This window comes from Chiloscyllium plagiosum, unplaced genomic scaffold, assembly GCF_037043375.1.
Source record: "Chiloscyllium plagiosum isolate Xiang-an unplaced genomic scaffold, Cpla_swu_hap1 HiC_scaffold_2, whole genome shotgun sequence".
NCBI classification, from domain to species: Eukaryota; Metazoa; Chordata; class Chondrichthyes; order Orectolobiformes; family Hemiscylliidae; genus Chiloscyllium; species Chiloscyllium plagiosum.
Window position 1 is genome coordinate 82,029,417 of NW_028270140.1, and position 14,291 is coordinate 82,043,707.

The following is a 14,291-nucleotide window of genomic DNA, read 5'->3' on the forward strand; positions in this document are numbered from 1 at the left end:
ATAATCAATACTGTGCTTCATTTTATATACATTATGGTAAAAATATAAGTATGTGAAACAATTATGATCAATCCAAATATAAATAAAATTGGTTGCAAGAAAGAAAACAGAAGTACAAAGGGATCAATTACTGGGTGCTCACCTTAAGAAGAAATTCACAAAGGAAACAGTAGACATGGGCCCAAATGTTCCAGTCTACAAATCACTGGAGATCGGACATGGGGTTGAAATGTGCATCAGGGCCCAGGGAGTCTTCAGGAAATGGGAATAGCTCAATAATTCAGGGTGCAAAGGAAACCGAAATTAGATCATCTCACATATTATGAAACATTTGAGAGACTCAAGGAGATCACAATAATAAAAAGTGAGGCTAGGGAGGCATTTGGAAACAGGGTGAGGATTTTAAAATCAAGACTTTGCTTGACCTGAAACCAGCGTAGGTTAGCAAACAAAGAGTGTGAAAGGCAATATGAGTTCTAATTTTTTCCCACTGTGTGTAGCTCCAAGATTTGTGTGCGGTAGCAACTTCTGAAGCCAGAAGTTAAAGCATCAGTACATCAATCACACTGACCAGCATGCAAGGAACCTCATTGTGGCTGTGGGTCGCACAGTCTAGAGGAAACATGGGTGATAGTGGAATGGACTTAACTTGCTACAAATTAAGACACGGAATTGTTAATTTTCTAACCCTCAGCTTTACCTATAGTTAAATGTGGGAGATTAGGAGTGCACTAGAATGGCTATGTCTGGAAGTAACAAAAGCATGAGTGAGGGTTTTAGCACATGAGCTGAAATGGACAAATGCAAATTGTTACATTGTTGATGACACAAATTTATAAAAGATATTCCAGTATGATGTATCTGAGAAGATAGAAGCAGATAGTCTTTAAGGATTTTAATAACTGATTGACTAAGTTTTGCTGCAAAACAAAATCATGGATATTGTATTAGATGAAATGAAGCAATGTGTATGGAAACTGACTGATTAATGAGATACCAAGGATGGATGGTTTTGCTTAGACTGGAGTAGAGTTGGCAGGGATGAACCCAAGGGTGTCCCGACTGAATTCATTTTTGTTCTATATTTATCTACATGGAATAAACATACCAAAATTTGTTGTAAATAAAAAAAAGGGTTAGTGCTCAGTAAGGAGAACTGTAAAAGTATCTCAAAAGGGTGTAATACAGCTTCACATCAAATTGCAACCAAGTGAATCATTTGTGAAGAAAACAGAAAATTTATCAATGCACAATGAGAAAATATTGAAAGATACAGAAGGACCCAGGCATTCTAAGACAAAATCGTTCAAAATCTGAAGATAAATAATATGGAATAAAAGTTATTGATGCATTTTGGAATTTACAAACAAAGGCAAATTTTGTAAAAACCAAAGAGATAGTGATGCACTGGTGCAAGGGAGTAGTTAGACCACGGAGAGTAAAGCTAAGGAGTACCTACTGAATTAGATTCTCACCACAGCAACATTCTAGTCAAAGCATAATTACAAAAAGTTTGGAGATACTGTGATTAATTTTGCTGAAGCAGAATATTTTCCAAATTTCTCTATTTGTGTCATTTTTCGTGGATCAGTGAGACAGTGATGAGGGGTCATCAATTTAAAATCATCACCGAGTTTGAGAGGAGAAATTACATTTCTTCTCACAGAATGGTTTAGCACAAGGTTGCCAAGATTCAATGAATATTTAGGGTAATACTAAATTCCAGCGTCACATTATTTTTTCCCAGCTGAACATTATTTTCAGGTGTTAGACCTGTCATTTGTGAATCTCTCAATTGATACTGAGAACCAACTTTGAAGCCAGGAAGATTGCAACTGTACTCTAGAACATTAGGAGCATTTGAGACAGAGTCACAGTATGTTCTAAGGGACAAGTAGACTAATATTTGGAGCAGAGAAGGATTCCCGGGAAGCAGGGAATTGAGATTATAGTTTGATTCCTCAGGTAAACAGAATGAACCATATACAGAGGAACGTCAATTATCCGAACGAGATGGGCGGACACTATTTCATTCAGACAATCAATTATTTGGTTAATTGATTCAATGTCTCTCCTCTGGGGCTCAGAGTTTTCTGAGGTTTCCTTTTTCCTTGCTCTGCCTGCCTTGCTCCCTCTCGCTGTCTAAGGGCTTGTTTCTGAGCAGACACACACTTGTGTGTAAGGGACCTGCAACATTGCTGAAGCCCCCCAATCAGTTCAATGGGGATTGACAGCGAGAACTTGCTAAGTCCACTCCCTGTTCAAGAGACGAGGCAGCAGCACACCGCACGTGAGCCCCCGCGCACCCCCCCACCGTCTGCCCCCAGAACCCATCCAACCCCATTCACGGATCCGCCCCCAATCCCACCCCCAACCAGTCCAAACCTACTCCGTCCGCCACCCGCCCCCCGACTGTCCATGCCCACGCCCCCATCTGACTTGGCCGTCCCGCCATCCACGCCCATCCTCCCCCCTTTCCAGGGTTGTCAGACTGGACACCAATAGCAAGACTGCCGCTGCCTTTATGGAGTGAATCTCAAAATAGCGCACACACGCAGCCACACACACAACTTTTTACTGCAACATTTTGTCAAGTTCCACCTTTGCTTTCAGGACAACGTTGGAGAGCTTATCTGGGGAAAGGGGGTTTAGGGCACACCCTGTGTAGAACTGCAGGGAAAGTGTAGGGAGAGGGCAGTCAGTCAGTCATTTGGAAATGGTGCCTGGGCTCCGATTGATGTCCAGGACTGTTCTCCACAGCATTTCAGTAAGCAGAGTTCATTTTTAATCACTGTAAACAAAAGATGCGATCAGTGTTAGAAACACCTCTTTGATGTAATGTTTCTATCGGGACTTTGACATCTTTTTTGGATAATCCGAAATTTGGATAATTGATATTCGGATAATTGAGGTTCCTCTGTAGCTTCTTGTGTGCACTAAATATTTCATGTTTTACTATTTTCCGGACAAGCTTTACCCTTTTAGTTCCATTCAAGCATGCAATCAATCAAAGACATTTTTAGGCCTCTTTTTGGTCTCCCAACAAAAACTAGATATGGGGAAATTAAAGTTTAGAAATTGCTTGATGCCTTAATGCCCCATTATTAATTTTGTTCAGCATTTTCTGATGACAAATTTGTACCCAGAAACTTCCAGTTGATCTATCTGATGCTGCTATTTTACAATATATTAATTTGAATTAGTGTGGTGCAAACTCACTTTTGCAAGAGAAAACTATGTAAACTATACACAATTCTGGTAATATTTCATTATTCTATCTGAATTTTGATACGTATATCTCTAGTAACAAATTTATTTTAAGTGACTCTAGGGATCCTTTGTCATAGGATGGCTGCTTTAAAGCCCTATTTTGAATTCTGGTTTTTATTCTGAAATTTGCCAAGATTCAATGAATATTTAGGGTAATACTATATTCCAGCTTCACATTATTTTTCCCAGCTGGATATTATCAGCTCTTTTTGAATCTCTCAATTGATATTGAAAACCAACCTTGAAGTCAGGAAGATTGCAACTGTACTCGAGAACATGACTGCGGGAAATGCTACTGATGCAAGATAGCCACAGGCTGCAATATCACAGAGAATTACCAGAATTTAACCTTTGAGATTTAGTCTGCACTTTAAAACAACACAAAATGCCTAAAGTAACCCCTTCATTCAAGAACGAAGGAAGACAGAACTTGGCAACTATACGCTAGTGAGCCGAACATCAATTATAAGTTTAGAATCGCACAACACCAGGTTATAGTCCAGCAGGTTTATTTGGAAGCCCTGGCTTTCAGACCACCTGACAAAGGAGCAGCGCTCCAAAAGCTAGTGTGCTTCCAAGTAAACCTGGTGGACTATAACCTGGTGTTGTGTGATTTTTTTAACTTTGTCCACCCCAGTCCAACACTGGCATCTCCAAGCATATCAATCATAAGTAAATTGCAAATCCATTAATGAGGTTATAGCAGGATACTTAGAAAATTATAAATGGGCTCGGGCATAAACAACATGGTGTCATAAAAGGTGTTTATGGTAACTAATCTATTGGTGTTTTTTGACAAAGTAAGATGGATACACAACCTGTGGATGCAGTGCACTTGAATTTCAAAAAGGCATATGGTAAGGAACCAAGGATACCAAAAGGAAATGGAGGAAAAGCAGGAACAGGCTACTGAGTTGATGAACAGCCATGAATGTAATGAGTGGCAGAGCAGGCTCCAAGGGGGCCAAATGAATACATTGATTTTTTTTTGGGTTGGCAAACCATAACTAGTGAACATAAATCAGTGTTGTGGCCTCAACATTAATAAGCTGGATGAAGGGACCAAAGGTATGGAATCTAAATTTGCTGATGACTCCATAATAGGCGGGAAACTAAAGTAATTTATCAAGTGGAGGTGGATAGGGCAAAAACTTGGTAAATAGAACATAATATGGGAAAATATGAACCAGGAAGTAATCAAAATTATTTCTATTTAAATTGAAACAATTCGCAGAACTTGGCAGTACAGAATGGTGTATTAGTACATGACTCAAAAACTTAGTATGTAGTTACTGCAAGTGATTCAGAAAGCAAGTGGAATGTGAACATTTATTGCAAAGGGAATGGAATATAAAAGTAGGAAAGTTTTCAGGGCTTTGGTTAGCCTACATGCACAGTACTTTGTTTCACCGCATTTGAAAAAATACATACAATTGCATCAGAAGCAGCTCAGAGAACCTCTGGAGATGAAGTGCTTATCATATGAGAAAATATTGGACAGATTGGATCAATACTTATCTAAAGTTCAGAAGGATGAGGGATAATCTAATCAAAACAAAAAAAATCCTGAGGGATTGATAGGATGGAGGTTAAAAGGATATCTGCCCTTGTTAGACAGAGTAGAATCTAGGAACACAGTTTAAGAATTACAGATCTCCCTTTTAAGCCAGGGATATCAAGATTTGATTTTTCTCCAAGAATCACGAGCCTGTGGAATTCTGTTTCTCAAAAAGTAGTTCATCTAAGATGAACCAGTGAACTTATTCAAGACAGAGTTAGCTAGATTTTTGGTAGGCAATGGAATCAAGGGTTATGGGTGGTAAACATAAACAGTTGAATTCAGGCCACAGCCAGATCAATCACAATATCATTGAATATTAAAGCAGATCGAAGGGCCAAATGGCTACTCCTGCTCTAAGTCCTACATTCCCAAGTTCTAAAACCAAACCTTTAGAAGCACATTTTTAATCAAATATGAAAACTCAAAGTTTACTGATAATAGAATAATCTGGTCTTTTTCACTGAAAGTTGAGAATTGGAATACTTACTAGCTGTATAGCTATCATAAGCACTGTCTTAAGGGTGAAGGTTCTGTCACAAAGGTCAAATAAATCTTCCAAGCTAGGTCCCAGTAATTCAAGCACCATAGCATTGTATTTTCCACATGGACCAAAGTAATACACCTGAGGAATTCCATCTGTAAATAAAGGCAAAAAAAAAGCATTACACCTACATTTTATTACAAAATTCAATTCTTACTGTAATTTTAGATTACAAATTAAAATATCTAAATTTCTAAAAGTTTCCATTTTAATACATGAAAAATTTTATGACCTCTCATACCTCAACATTCAATTTTTTGACATAAAACATACCAATTTCCTTGCTCTAAGAGGACAGGTTAAACAACAGCTTTCAAATGTTTGCCCAAGGAAGAATGGAATTGTAAATATAAATTACAGGATAATTGAATGTCACAGTGGATTAGTTTTTGACCTTTAGACCTGGATTGCAAACTAATCTAGAATAATAAAATTAAAGCTCTGCTCTATCAGCCTAAAGTGTTGTATGTGAAATTGCTGTGGCAACTCAATCCCTTTCACTGGGGTGGAAATCCACCAAGACCGTAATTCAACATAATCCAACCTACACATTTACAGTAAAAGTAACAAGCATATCAATTAGAAAAATGCAGGTTGTGCAAAGATTACTTCCTTTGAAAGATTTGATTAAAAGGGGCTTTTACTCTGCATCTCGCCCATAGAATACCTGAAAGTGAAGTACTCAGCAGCAACATGTGTATGAGAACACACTGGCTGACTTTATCTTGAAGAGCATAAAACTTCAATATAAGTGAAACAAAATCCGGAGAGGCAAGTATTCCATCACCAAGTTACGCTTTACTTATTTGTGCACAGTGCTCTGGCCGTGGCCGGCCAGCCAGTTGAAGTCAGTCCCCTTACTGAGGAGATTCTAAATCCCCTGTTAATGTTTTCTTTTTGCACCCCTGCCCTATAGGAATAGTGCTTATTTTTCTCAGCACCCGTGTGTGTGTGTGTGTGTGCACGCGCTTAGGTGCAAGATACAGTAAAAAAACACCAGGTGTGTAAATAACTTTATTAATATTCCACCTAAAAAACACCCATGTGACCAAAGAACCAGTGACAAGCAGATCCTGGTCAGGGCAATATCCCCCGTTAATATTGGTCATCCAGCGCCTCCTGATTGGCCTAGGTTAACAACCCTAATCAAGGACCTTGTAGTCAACGTGGTTCACTTTGTTCCAATCACTCCATCCCTCTCCCAATTAGTCCAGGGATGTAGACCTCGTCTTTCTCTTGTAGCTTTTCCTGTGGTGTTTTCGCCCCCAGGATTAGTCCAGTTTCTCTGATTCGGTCTCTGACATGGGTCATGTGTACTGGACCACAGCCTGTCTCTTGCGCCCACAACGTCTCGGGAGAGTTTCCTTCTCTTCTTCCAGTGGTAATGGTATAGAGGCTGCTATCGCGTTGCCAAGTCAGCCTTTATTTGTGCACAGTACACTAGCTGTGGCCACCCAGCTGGGAGCTAGTCAGCTGAACTTAGGAGTTTCTAATCTCCTCTAAATATTTGTCAGCCAGTGCACCCTGATTAGGGTTGCTAACTTAGACTAATCAAGGATCTCAAGTCAATGAGGTCCACCTGGTTCCAATCACTATAATAACCAAGTTATTTAATTCAGTTCTATCATACCTCTAAAAATGTGCTTGATGCATTTCTTGATGGAGAGAACAAGGCGAACAACCCCTGGCTCACAATTACCATGACAATCTTTAGTACGTAGGTGGTGAGGTTGATAAGTTTCTGGAGTGTGCATGATAACAATCATGTGAGAATACATGTGGTGCCAAGTCTTTTGTACTGAACCTGTCTGACAAGCTTGAAAAACATGAATTCAAAAAACAATTATAGATACTTCAAATAAAGACTTGCTGAACACAGACGTATGATAAACACGCAAACCAACAAATCTATTTTCAAAGCATCTTTAACAAATGATCTTTTATTATTCTGAAGAAGGATAATTGGATTCAAATAGTTAGCTCTGCTTTCTCTCCACAGTTGCTGAGTTTCTCCAACAATTTCTGTTTATGTTTCAGATTTCCAGCATCTGCAGCTCTTTTGTTTTAGTTTAGCATTTTTTATTATTGTTAGGATATATTAAAAGAAACTGCTTTTGTACCTCTCAACCCTATTTTTCTTTCTCTCGTTTTCTCTTTATTTCTCTTTTGGAAAGTGATTAACATTGTATTCACTATTCTCACTTACTACATACCTTGCACTGTTTATTTCACACATCATTCGTCTTTTTGGTTCACGAGCCAGTCCTGTTTACACAGCCCCAGAAATTCTTTTAAGGGTGCTATGTCATTCTTCTCACTTTCCCAGGAACACAATGTGCAAGTTTAAACTTACAGGGGAATTTCTAATTCATATGAACCGTTACATGAATTCTCAGCCCAATATTTTATGATGGAGGTGACCATCAGTCAGTCCCTCATAAGTCACTGAATGAGCGTAATAAATCAATGCCACAGTACAGAACTGACCATTCATCAATGCTGCTACTTGAGCAGTAATTTGCCTGAAAAGTTGGGCTTTTGCCCGAAACGTCGATTTTCCTGCTCCTCGGATGCTGCCTGACCTGCTGTGCTTTTCCAGCACCACTCTAATTTAAACAGTAATTTTAATATGCATATTGGACAGATCTGAATTGAGCTTGCCATCCATAGGCAATATCAGAGTGATAAGCAATTTGTTCACAATTTCAAGCTAAACAGAAAAGTAGCTAATACAACAGTGTCGACAATTTCCTTTGATCTCTGGGTCAAAGGAAGAGAGGCTTTTAGAACAATATTCGCATGCTTAAACATCAGTCAGGTACTAGCAAACTATGAAAGAATAACTTCTGCTCTGGTATGGGAGAAATTATGCTTTTATCTTAACTGCTGAATCTTAAGTGAGTTGGCCTGTTGACAGGTTTTATATGCAAGAATACACAAACAAAAGCTGTACTGATTATACAGAGTGTCTCTCATCAAACAATGTGCAGCAGATTTTGCAGAAAAACAGACAATTTTCAAATTCAAACAAATGTATCTCACCAACTGGCAGCATGGTTGCTCAGTGGTTAGCACTGCTGTCTCACAGCGCTAGGAAACTGGATTCAATTCACCCTCAGGCGGCTGCCCATATGGAGTTTGCATACTCTCCAAGTGTCTGTGTAGGTTTCCTCCGGGTGCTCTGGTTTCCTCCCACAGTCTAAAGATGTGCAGGTTAGATGGATTAGCCATGCAAAATTGTCCATAATGCCCAGCGATATGCTGGCAAGGTGGATTTGCCATGGGAAATGCAGGGTCACAGAGATAGCTTAATGGGGTGGATCTAGATGGGATGCTCTTTGTACAGTCAGTGAGGTCTCAATGGGCTAAATGGTCTGCTTCCACACCGTGTGGTCATGCGTCCAAACTTCACAACTGAAAAGCCCAAATATATGTATCGCTGTATTGTACACGTACACATAGAGATAGACAGAAGACAAACAAAAATAGAAAGAACTGCAGATGCTGTAAATCAGAAGCATAAATAAGTTGCTGTAAAAGCTCAGCAGGTCTGGCAGCATCTTCCTCAGAACTGGTGGTAGCTAGAAAAATGTTTGTTTATATGCCCCTTTATATGCCTTTCCTTGACATCTGTTTCCATTTCTGGGGACAGGCTGGCTACTAAAATCCACTATAAACCAACCAACTCCCATAGCTACCTGGGTTACACATCCTTGCTGAAACTTTATTGCTGGAACAGCACAGCAGGTCAGGCAGCATCCAGGGTACAGGAGATTCGACGTTTCGGGCACAGGCCCTTCTTCAGGAATGCCATTCAGGCCATTCCTGAAGAAGGGCCTGTGCCCGAAACGTCGAATCTCCTGTACCCTGGATGCTGCCTGACCTGCTGTGCTGTTCCAGCAATAAAGTTTCAACTTTGATCTCCAGCATCTGCAGACCTCACTTTCTCCCTACACATCCTTGCGCCCTACTTCCTGTAAAGACTCCAATCCATTCTACCAGTTCCTCGGTCTCCGTCACATATGGTCCAATGAGGACATCTTCGACAAGGGAGCCTCTGAAATGTCCAACCTCTTCCTCAACTGAGGATTCCCCAGCACCGTTGTTGACTGGGCACTCAAACGGGTCAGTTACATCACCCGCACATCTGCCCCCACCCCCTCTCTTCCCTCCCACAACAGTGATAGGGTTCCCTTTGTCCTTAACCACCATCCCACCAGCATCCACATCCAGAAGATCGTTAGCCGCCATTTCCGCCACGTCCAGCAAGATGCCACAATCAGATACATAGTCATAGAGTCATAGAGATGTACAGCATGGAAACAGACCCTTCCATGCCGACCAGATATCCCAACCCAATCAAGACCCACCTGCCAGCACCTGGCCCATATCCCTCCAGACCCTTCCTACTCATACACCCATCCAAATGCCTCTTCAATGTTGCAATTGTACCAGCCTCCACCACTTCCTCTGGCAGATCATTCCTTAGACATACCACCATCATTGTGAAAACGTTGCACCATAGGTCTCTTTTATATCTTTCCCCTCTCACCCGAAACCTATGCTCTTTAGTTCTGGACTTCCCGACCCCAACTCCATCTGCCACTTCTCAGCCCATTGGCCCATCTGGACCTTCCCCTCCCTTCCCTTGTCTGACTTCCGCAGGGTTCGTTCCCTCCAGGACTCCCTGGTCCACTATTCCTTCACTTCCAATGTTCCCCTGCTCCAACAGAGAGAAAAAAAGCATGTAAAATTGTCATCTAATCTTGAATCAGTTGGGTAATGAGAGAGCTGAAGTTCCACCATGACATTCCCAGGCTCTACTGGCACATTAATAGAAAGCAGGCAGTGTGATTTTACTGACTTACAGGAGCAGCTGGCACCAGTGAGCCAGATTATGTGTCTGCAGCATTAAATCAAGCTCTGCATCCATATTGCATGGCTCCATACTCTATGGCAACTGAATCAAGACAGTGGGAAGTGAGGAGGAAGAAGCCACACTTCAAAGACGACTGCAGCAATGAGCAGTACTTACTCTGTACATGGAGGGGGGGGGTTAATGGAAATTGCACAGCATACACTTAACTCGGGTACAATCATTAGCAATTCCCATCACTAATAATTTAGTGTGATTAGACTATACTTTTAGTGGTGAAGTTTTTATGACAGCCTATATTTTGGTCTCACCGATTTGTGAAGTTACATTCCTTGTCATCAAATTATGATTGCTTCAATATTTCGAACCATATACAGGCCCAAGCACAGCTGTATGGTTGATTTGTAAAGGCACCAAGCAGTATTTTAAATCAAACCTACAGCTGAGTGGCTTTTAGACATCATAAAATTTTTATTTTAAAAAGAAAACTGCAACTCACATGGTAACATTTCCCAGCTACTTTAAGTGATGGCACAAAGCCCAATGCAGGCATTTCAACTGTTGCTGGTACAGTTCAGATTTATTGACTCCTTGCTCCTGCACTACACAGTTGTGACTTCTCACAAACCCATTGCAGCACTAAGTGCTTCCCCTCTGTTCAAAAGCCAATATTCAAAACCTGAAATCTAAGCAACAAATACTTTAAATATAGAGGTCTTTTGAGGAAAGCTCTAAACCTGAAATATTAACCAGGATTCCTTTTACCTAATGCTGATAAATCGTGTATGCTCAGCATTTTGTGCGATAGTTTCATTTAGTGAAAAGTATCATTTTGAGCTAATTAGATTTAATGGTGTTATGCACTCCATGTTTAAAAATTGTTCAGTTTGAGGCTCTAAATGTTTTAAGGTTGTATAAAAGCAGATCTGCAAATATAGATTTCAGTGATCAATACGTCCCAACATATGGCTCCTCAGAATGACCATGAGCAATGTATTCTTGAGAAACATGCTCAAATTCCACAAGTTTGGCAGGTGCGCTACCCTTGCAATATAGCCAATCACATCTGGTGGTTGCACTCTTCTCCCAGGTCCATGGGGATAGTAGATCTAGGACTGAGGATAGGAGTCCCAGAATCTTTAATCCACTTGTTTGGAATCTTCAAAGAATTTTGCACTGCAGCTCAGGGCTCTGCTAATTGGTAAATGTTAGTGATATCTGCTGTTTTGGTGTCTGTTAAATTTTCTCCCTTATCTTTCACTTTGAATGTCACTAGGTCAATCCAATGCTCAAAATCCAGTTCAGACTAATTCCTTTGTCACCAATTCTCATTCCCATCATCCATTTATTCCTCAAATTTTCCAGCTAGTTGTATAATCTCCACAGCAGTGGCCTTCTACATCCCTTTTATCAATGCTTTTTGCAGCAGAGAGCAGCGGCAGCTGGGCGGAAGTGAAGTCGGAACGCAAAGCCGGTCGGGAAGGTAAGTAATTGTTATTTGAGTGGAGAAGGAACCCGAGACACTACACGTGTAGTTTCTCCCACCCTCCCTCCTTATCTAACCTAAAAAAAAAAGGTAAGCTACATGGTGTTCTTGTTTTGGAGACTAAGTATAGAGTTATGGCAGCACAGGCAGTGGAATGCTCCTCCTGCAGGATGTTTGAGGTAGGGGTGACCACTGATGCTCCTGCTGACTTCATCTGCAGGAAGTGCAGCCAGCTCCAGCTCCTCACAGACCGCATTAGGGAACTAGAGCTGGAGTTGGATGAACTGAGAATTATTCGAGAGGCTGAGAGGGTGACAGATGGAAGCTACAGGGACATAGTTACGCCAGAGAACAGAGGTAGCTGGGTAACAGTTAGAAGTGGGAAGGGGAGGAAGCAGGCAGTGCAGGGATCCCCTGTGGTCGTTCCCCTCAACAATAAGTATACCGCTTTGGATACTGTTGGGGGGGACGGCCTAGCAAAGGTAAGCTGCAGTGACCGGGTCTCTGGCATGAGGTCTGGCTCTGAGGCTCAGAAGGGAAAGGGAGAGAGGAGGAGAGCGCTAGTTATAGGAGACTCTATAGTTAGAGGGACAGACAGGCAGTTCTATGGACATGGGCGAGACTCTCGGTTGGTTTGTTGCCTCCCGGGTGCCAGGGTCAGAGATGTCTCGGATCGTATCTTCAGAATCCTTAAAGGGGAGGGTGTGCAGCCAGAAGTCGTGGTGCACATTGGCACCAACGACGTAGGTAGGAAGAGGGGCGGGGAGGTCATTCAGGAGCTCAGGGAGTTAGGCTGGAAGCTAAAAGCTAGGACAGACAGTCGTCATCTCTGGGTTGTTGCCGGTGCCACGTGACAGTGAGGCAAGGAATAGGGAGAGAGTGCAGTTGAACACGTGGCTGCAAGGATGGTATAGGAGGGAGGGCTTCAGGTATTTGGACAATTGGACTGCATTCTGGGGAAGGTGGGACCTGTACAAGCAGGACCGGTTGCATCTGAACCAGAAGGGCACCAATATCCTGGGAGGTAGGTTTGCTAGCACTCTTCGGGGGGGGGGGGGGGGGTTTAAACTAATTTGGCAGGGGGATGGGATCAGGACTTGAAGTCCAGCAAACGGGCGGCACGGTAGCACAGCGGTTAGCACTGCTGCCTCACAGTGCCAGAGACCCGGGTTCAATTCCCGCCTCAGGCGACTGACTGTGTGGAGTTTGCACGTTCTCCCAGTGTCTGCGTGAGTTTCCTCCGGGTGCTCCGGTTTCCTCCCACAGTCCAAAGATGTGCAGGTCAGGTGAATTGGCCATGCTAAATTGCCCGTAGTGTTAGGTAAGGGGTAAATGTAGGGGTTTAGGTGGGTTGTGCTTCGGCGGGTCGGTGTGGACTTGTTGGGCTGAAGGGCCTGTTTCCACACTGTAATGTAATCGAATCTAAGTAGGTTAGCTGTTTTTCAGGATGTCCAAGAATGTAGGGAGGCTGTGGAGAATGTAGCACTGACAGGGAATACTTGCGGACACAGAGATGGGTTCAAGTGTGTATACTTCAACGCAAGGAGTATCAGAAAGAAGGTGGGTGAACCTAAGGTGTGAATTGGTACTTGGGACTACGATGTTGTGGCCATCACGGAAACGTGGATAGAAGAAGGATAGAAATGGTTGTCGGAGGTTCCTGGTTACAGATGTTTCAGTAAGATTAGGGAGGGTGGTAAAAAAGGAGGGGGTGTGGCGTTGCTAATTAGAATGGTATAATGGCTGCAGAAAGGCAGTTCGAGGGGGATCTGCCTTTGGAGGTAGTATGGGCTGAAGTCAGAAATAGGAAAGGAGCAGTCACCTTGTTGGGTGTTTACTCTTGGCCCCCCAATAGCAGCAGGGATATGGAGAAACAAATTTTGGAGAGGTGCAGAAGCCACAGGGTAGTAGTCATGGGCGATTTCAACTTCCCAAATATTGATTGGAAGCTCTTTAGATCAAGACGGGGCAGTGTTTGTGCAGTGTGTCCAGAAAGCTTTTCTAACTCAGTATGTCGATTGTCCAACCAGAGGGGAGGCCATATTGGATTTGATACTTGGTAACAAACCAGGACAAGTGATGGGCTTGTTAGTGGGTGAGCATTTGGTGATGGTGACCACAATTCTGTGACTTTCACCTTGATTATGGAGAGAGATAGGTGCATGGAACAGGGTAGGTTTTACAATTGGGGGAAGGGTAAATACAATGCTGCAAGACAGGATCTGAGGAGCATAAGTTGGGAGCATAGGATGTCAGGAAAGGATGTCATTGAAATGTGGAACTTTTTCAAGGAATAGATACGACGTGTCCTTGATATGTATGTACCTGTCAGGCAGGAAAGAGATGGTCGTGTGAGGGAACCTTGGTTGATGAGGGAGGTTGAATATCTAGTAAAGAGGAAGAAGGAGGCTTACATAAGGCTGAGGAAACAAGGTTCAGACAGAGCGTTGGAGGGATACAGGATAGCCAGGAGGGAGCTGAAGAAAGGGATTAGGAGAGCCAAGAGAGGGCATGAAAAATCTTTGGCGGGTAGGATCAAGGATAACCCCAAGGCCTT

The 14,291-nt window shown here is 42.3% G+C and overlaps 1 protein-coding gene across 10 annotated transcripts in view; it reads right to left on the reverse strand.

Moving 5' to 3' along the window:
• The window catches only part of LOC122560750 (casein kinase I), a 239,730-nt gene that overhangs the window by 98,021 nt on the left and 127,418 nt on the right, over nt 1-14,291 (reverse strand). For 7 of the 10 annotated variants that reach the window (XM_087998098.1, XM_087998103.1, XM_087998100.1 and 4 more), the window contains exons 5-6: nt 7,003-7,188; nt 5,319-5,467 (exon numbers count right to left, since the gene is read on the reverse strand). In XM_087998098.1, the coding sequence (XP_087854224.1) occupies nt 5,319-5,467; nt 7,003-7,188 (335 nt within the window). The remainder of the gene's footprint in view (nt 1-5,318; nt 5,468-7,002; nt 7,189-14,291) is intronic. The other 3 variants (XM_087998111.1, XM_087998109.1, XM_087998110.1) reach the window with 1 other exon arrangement.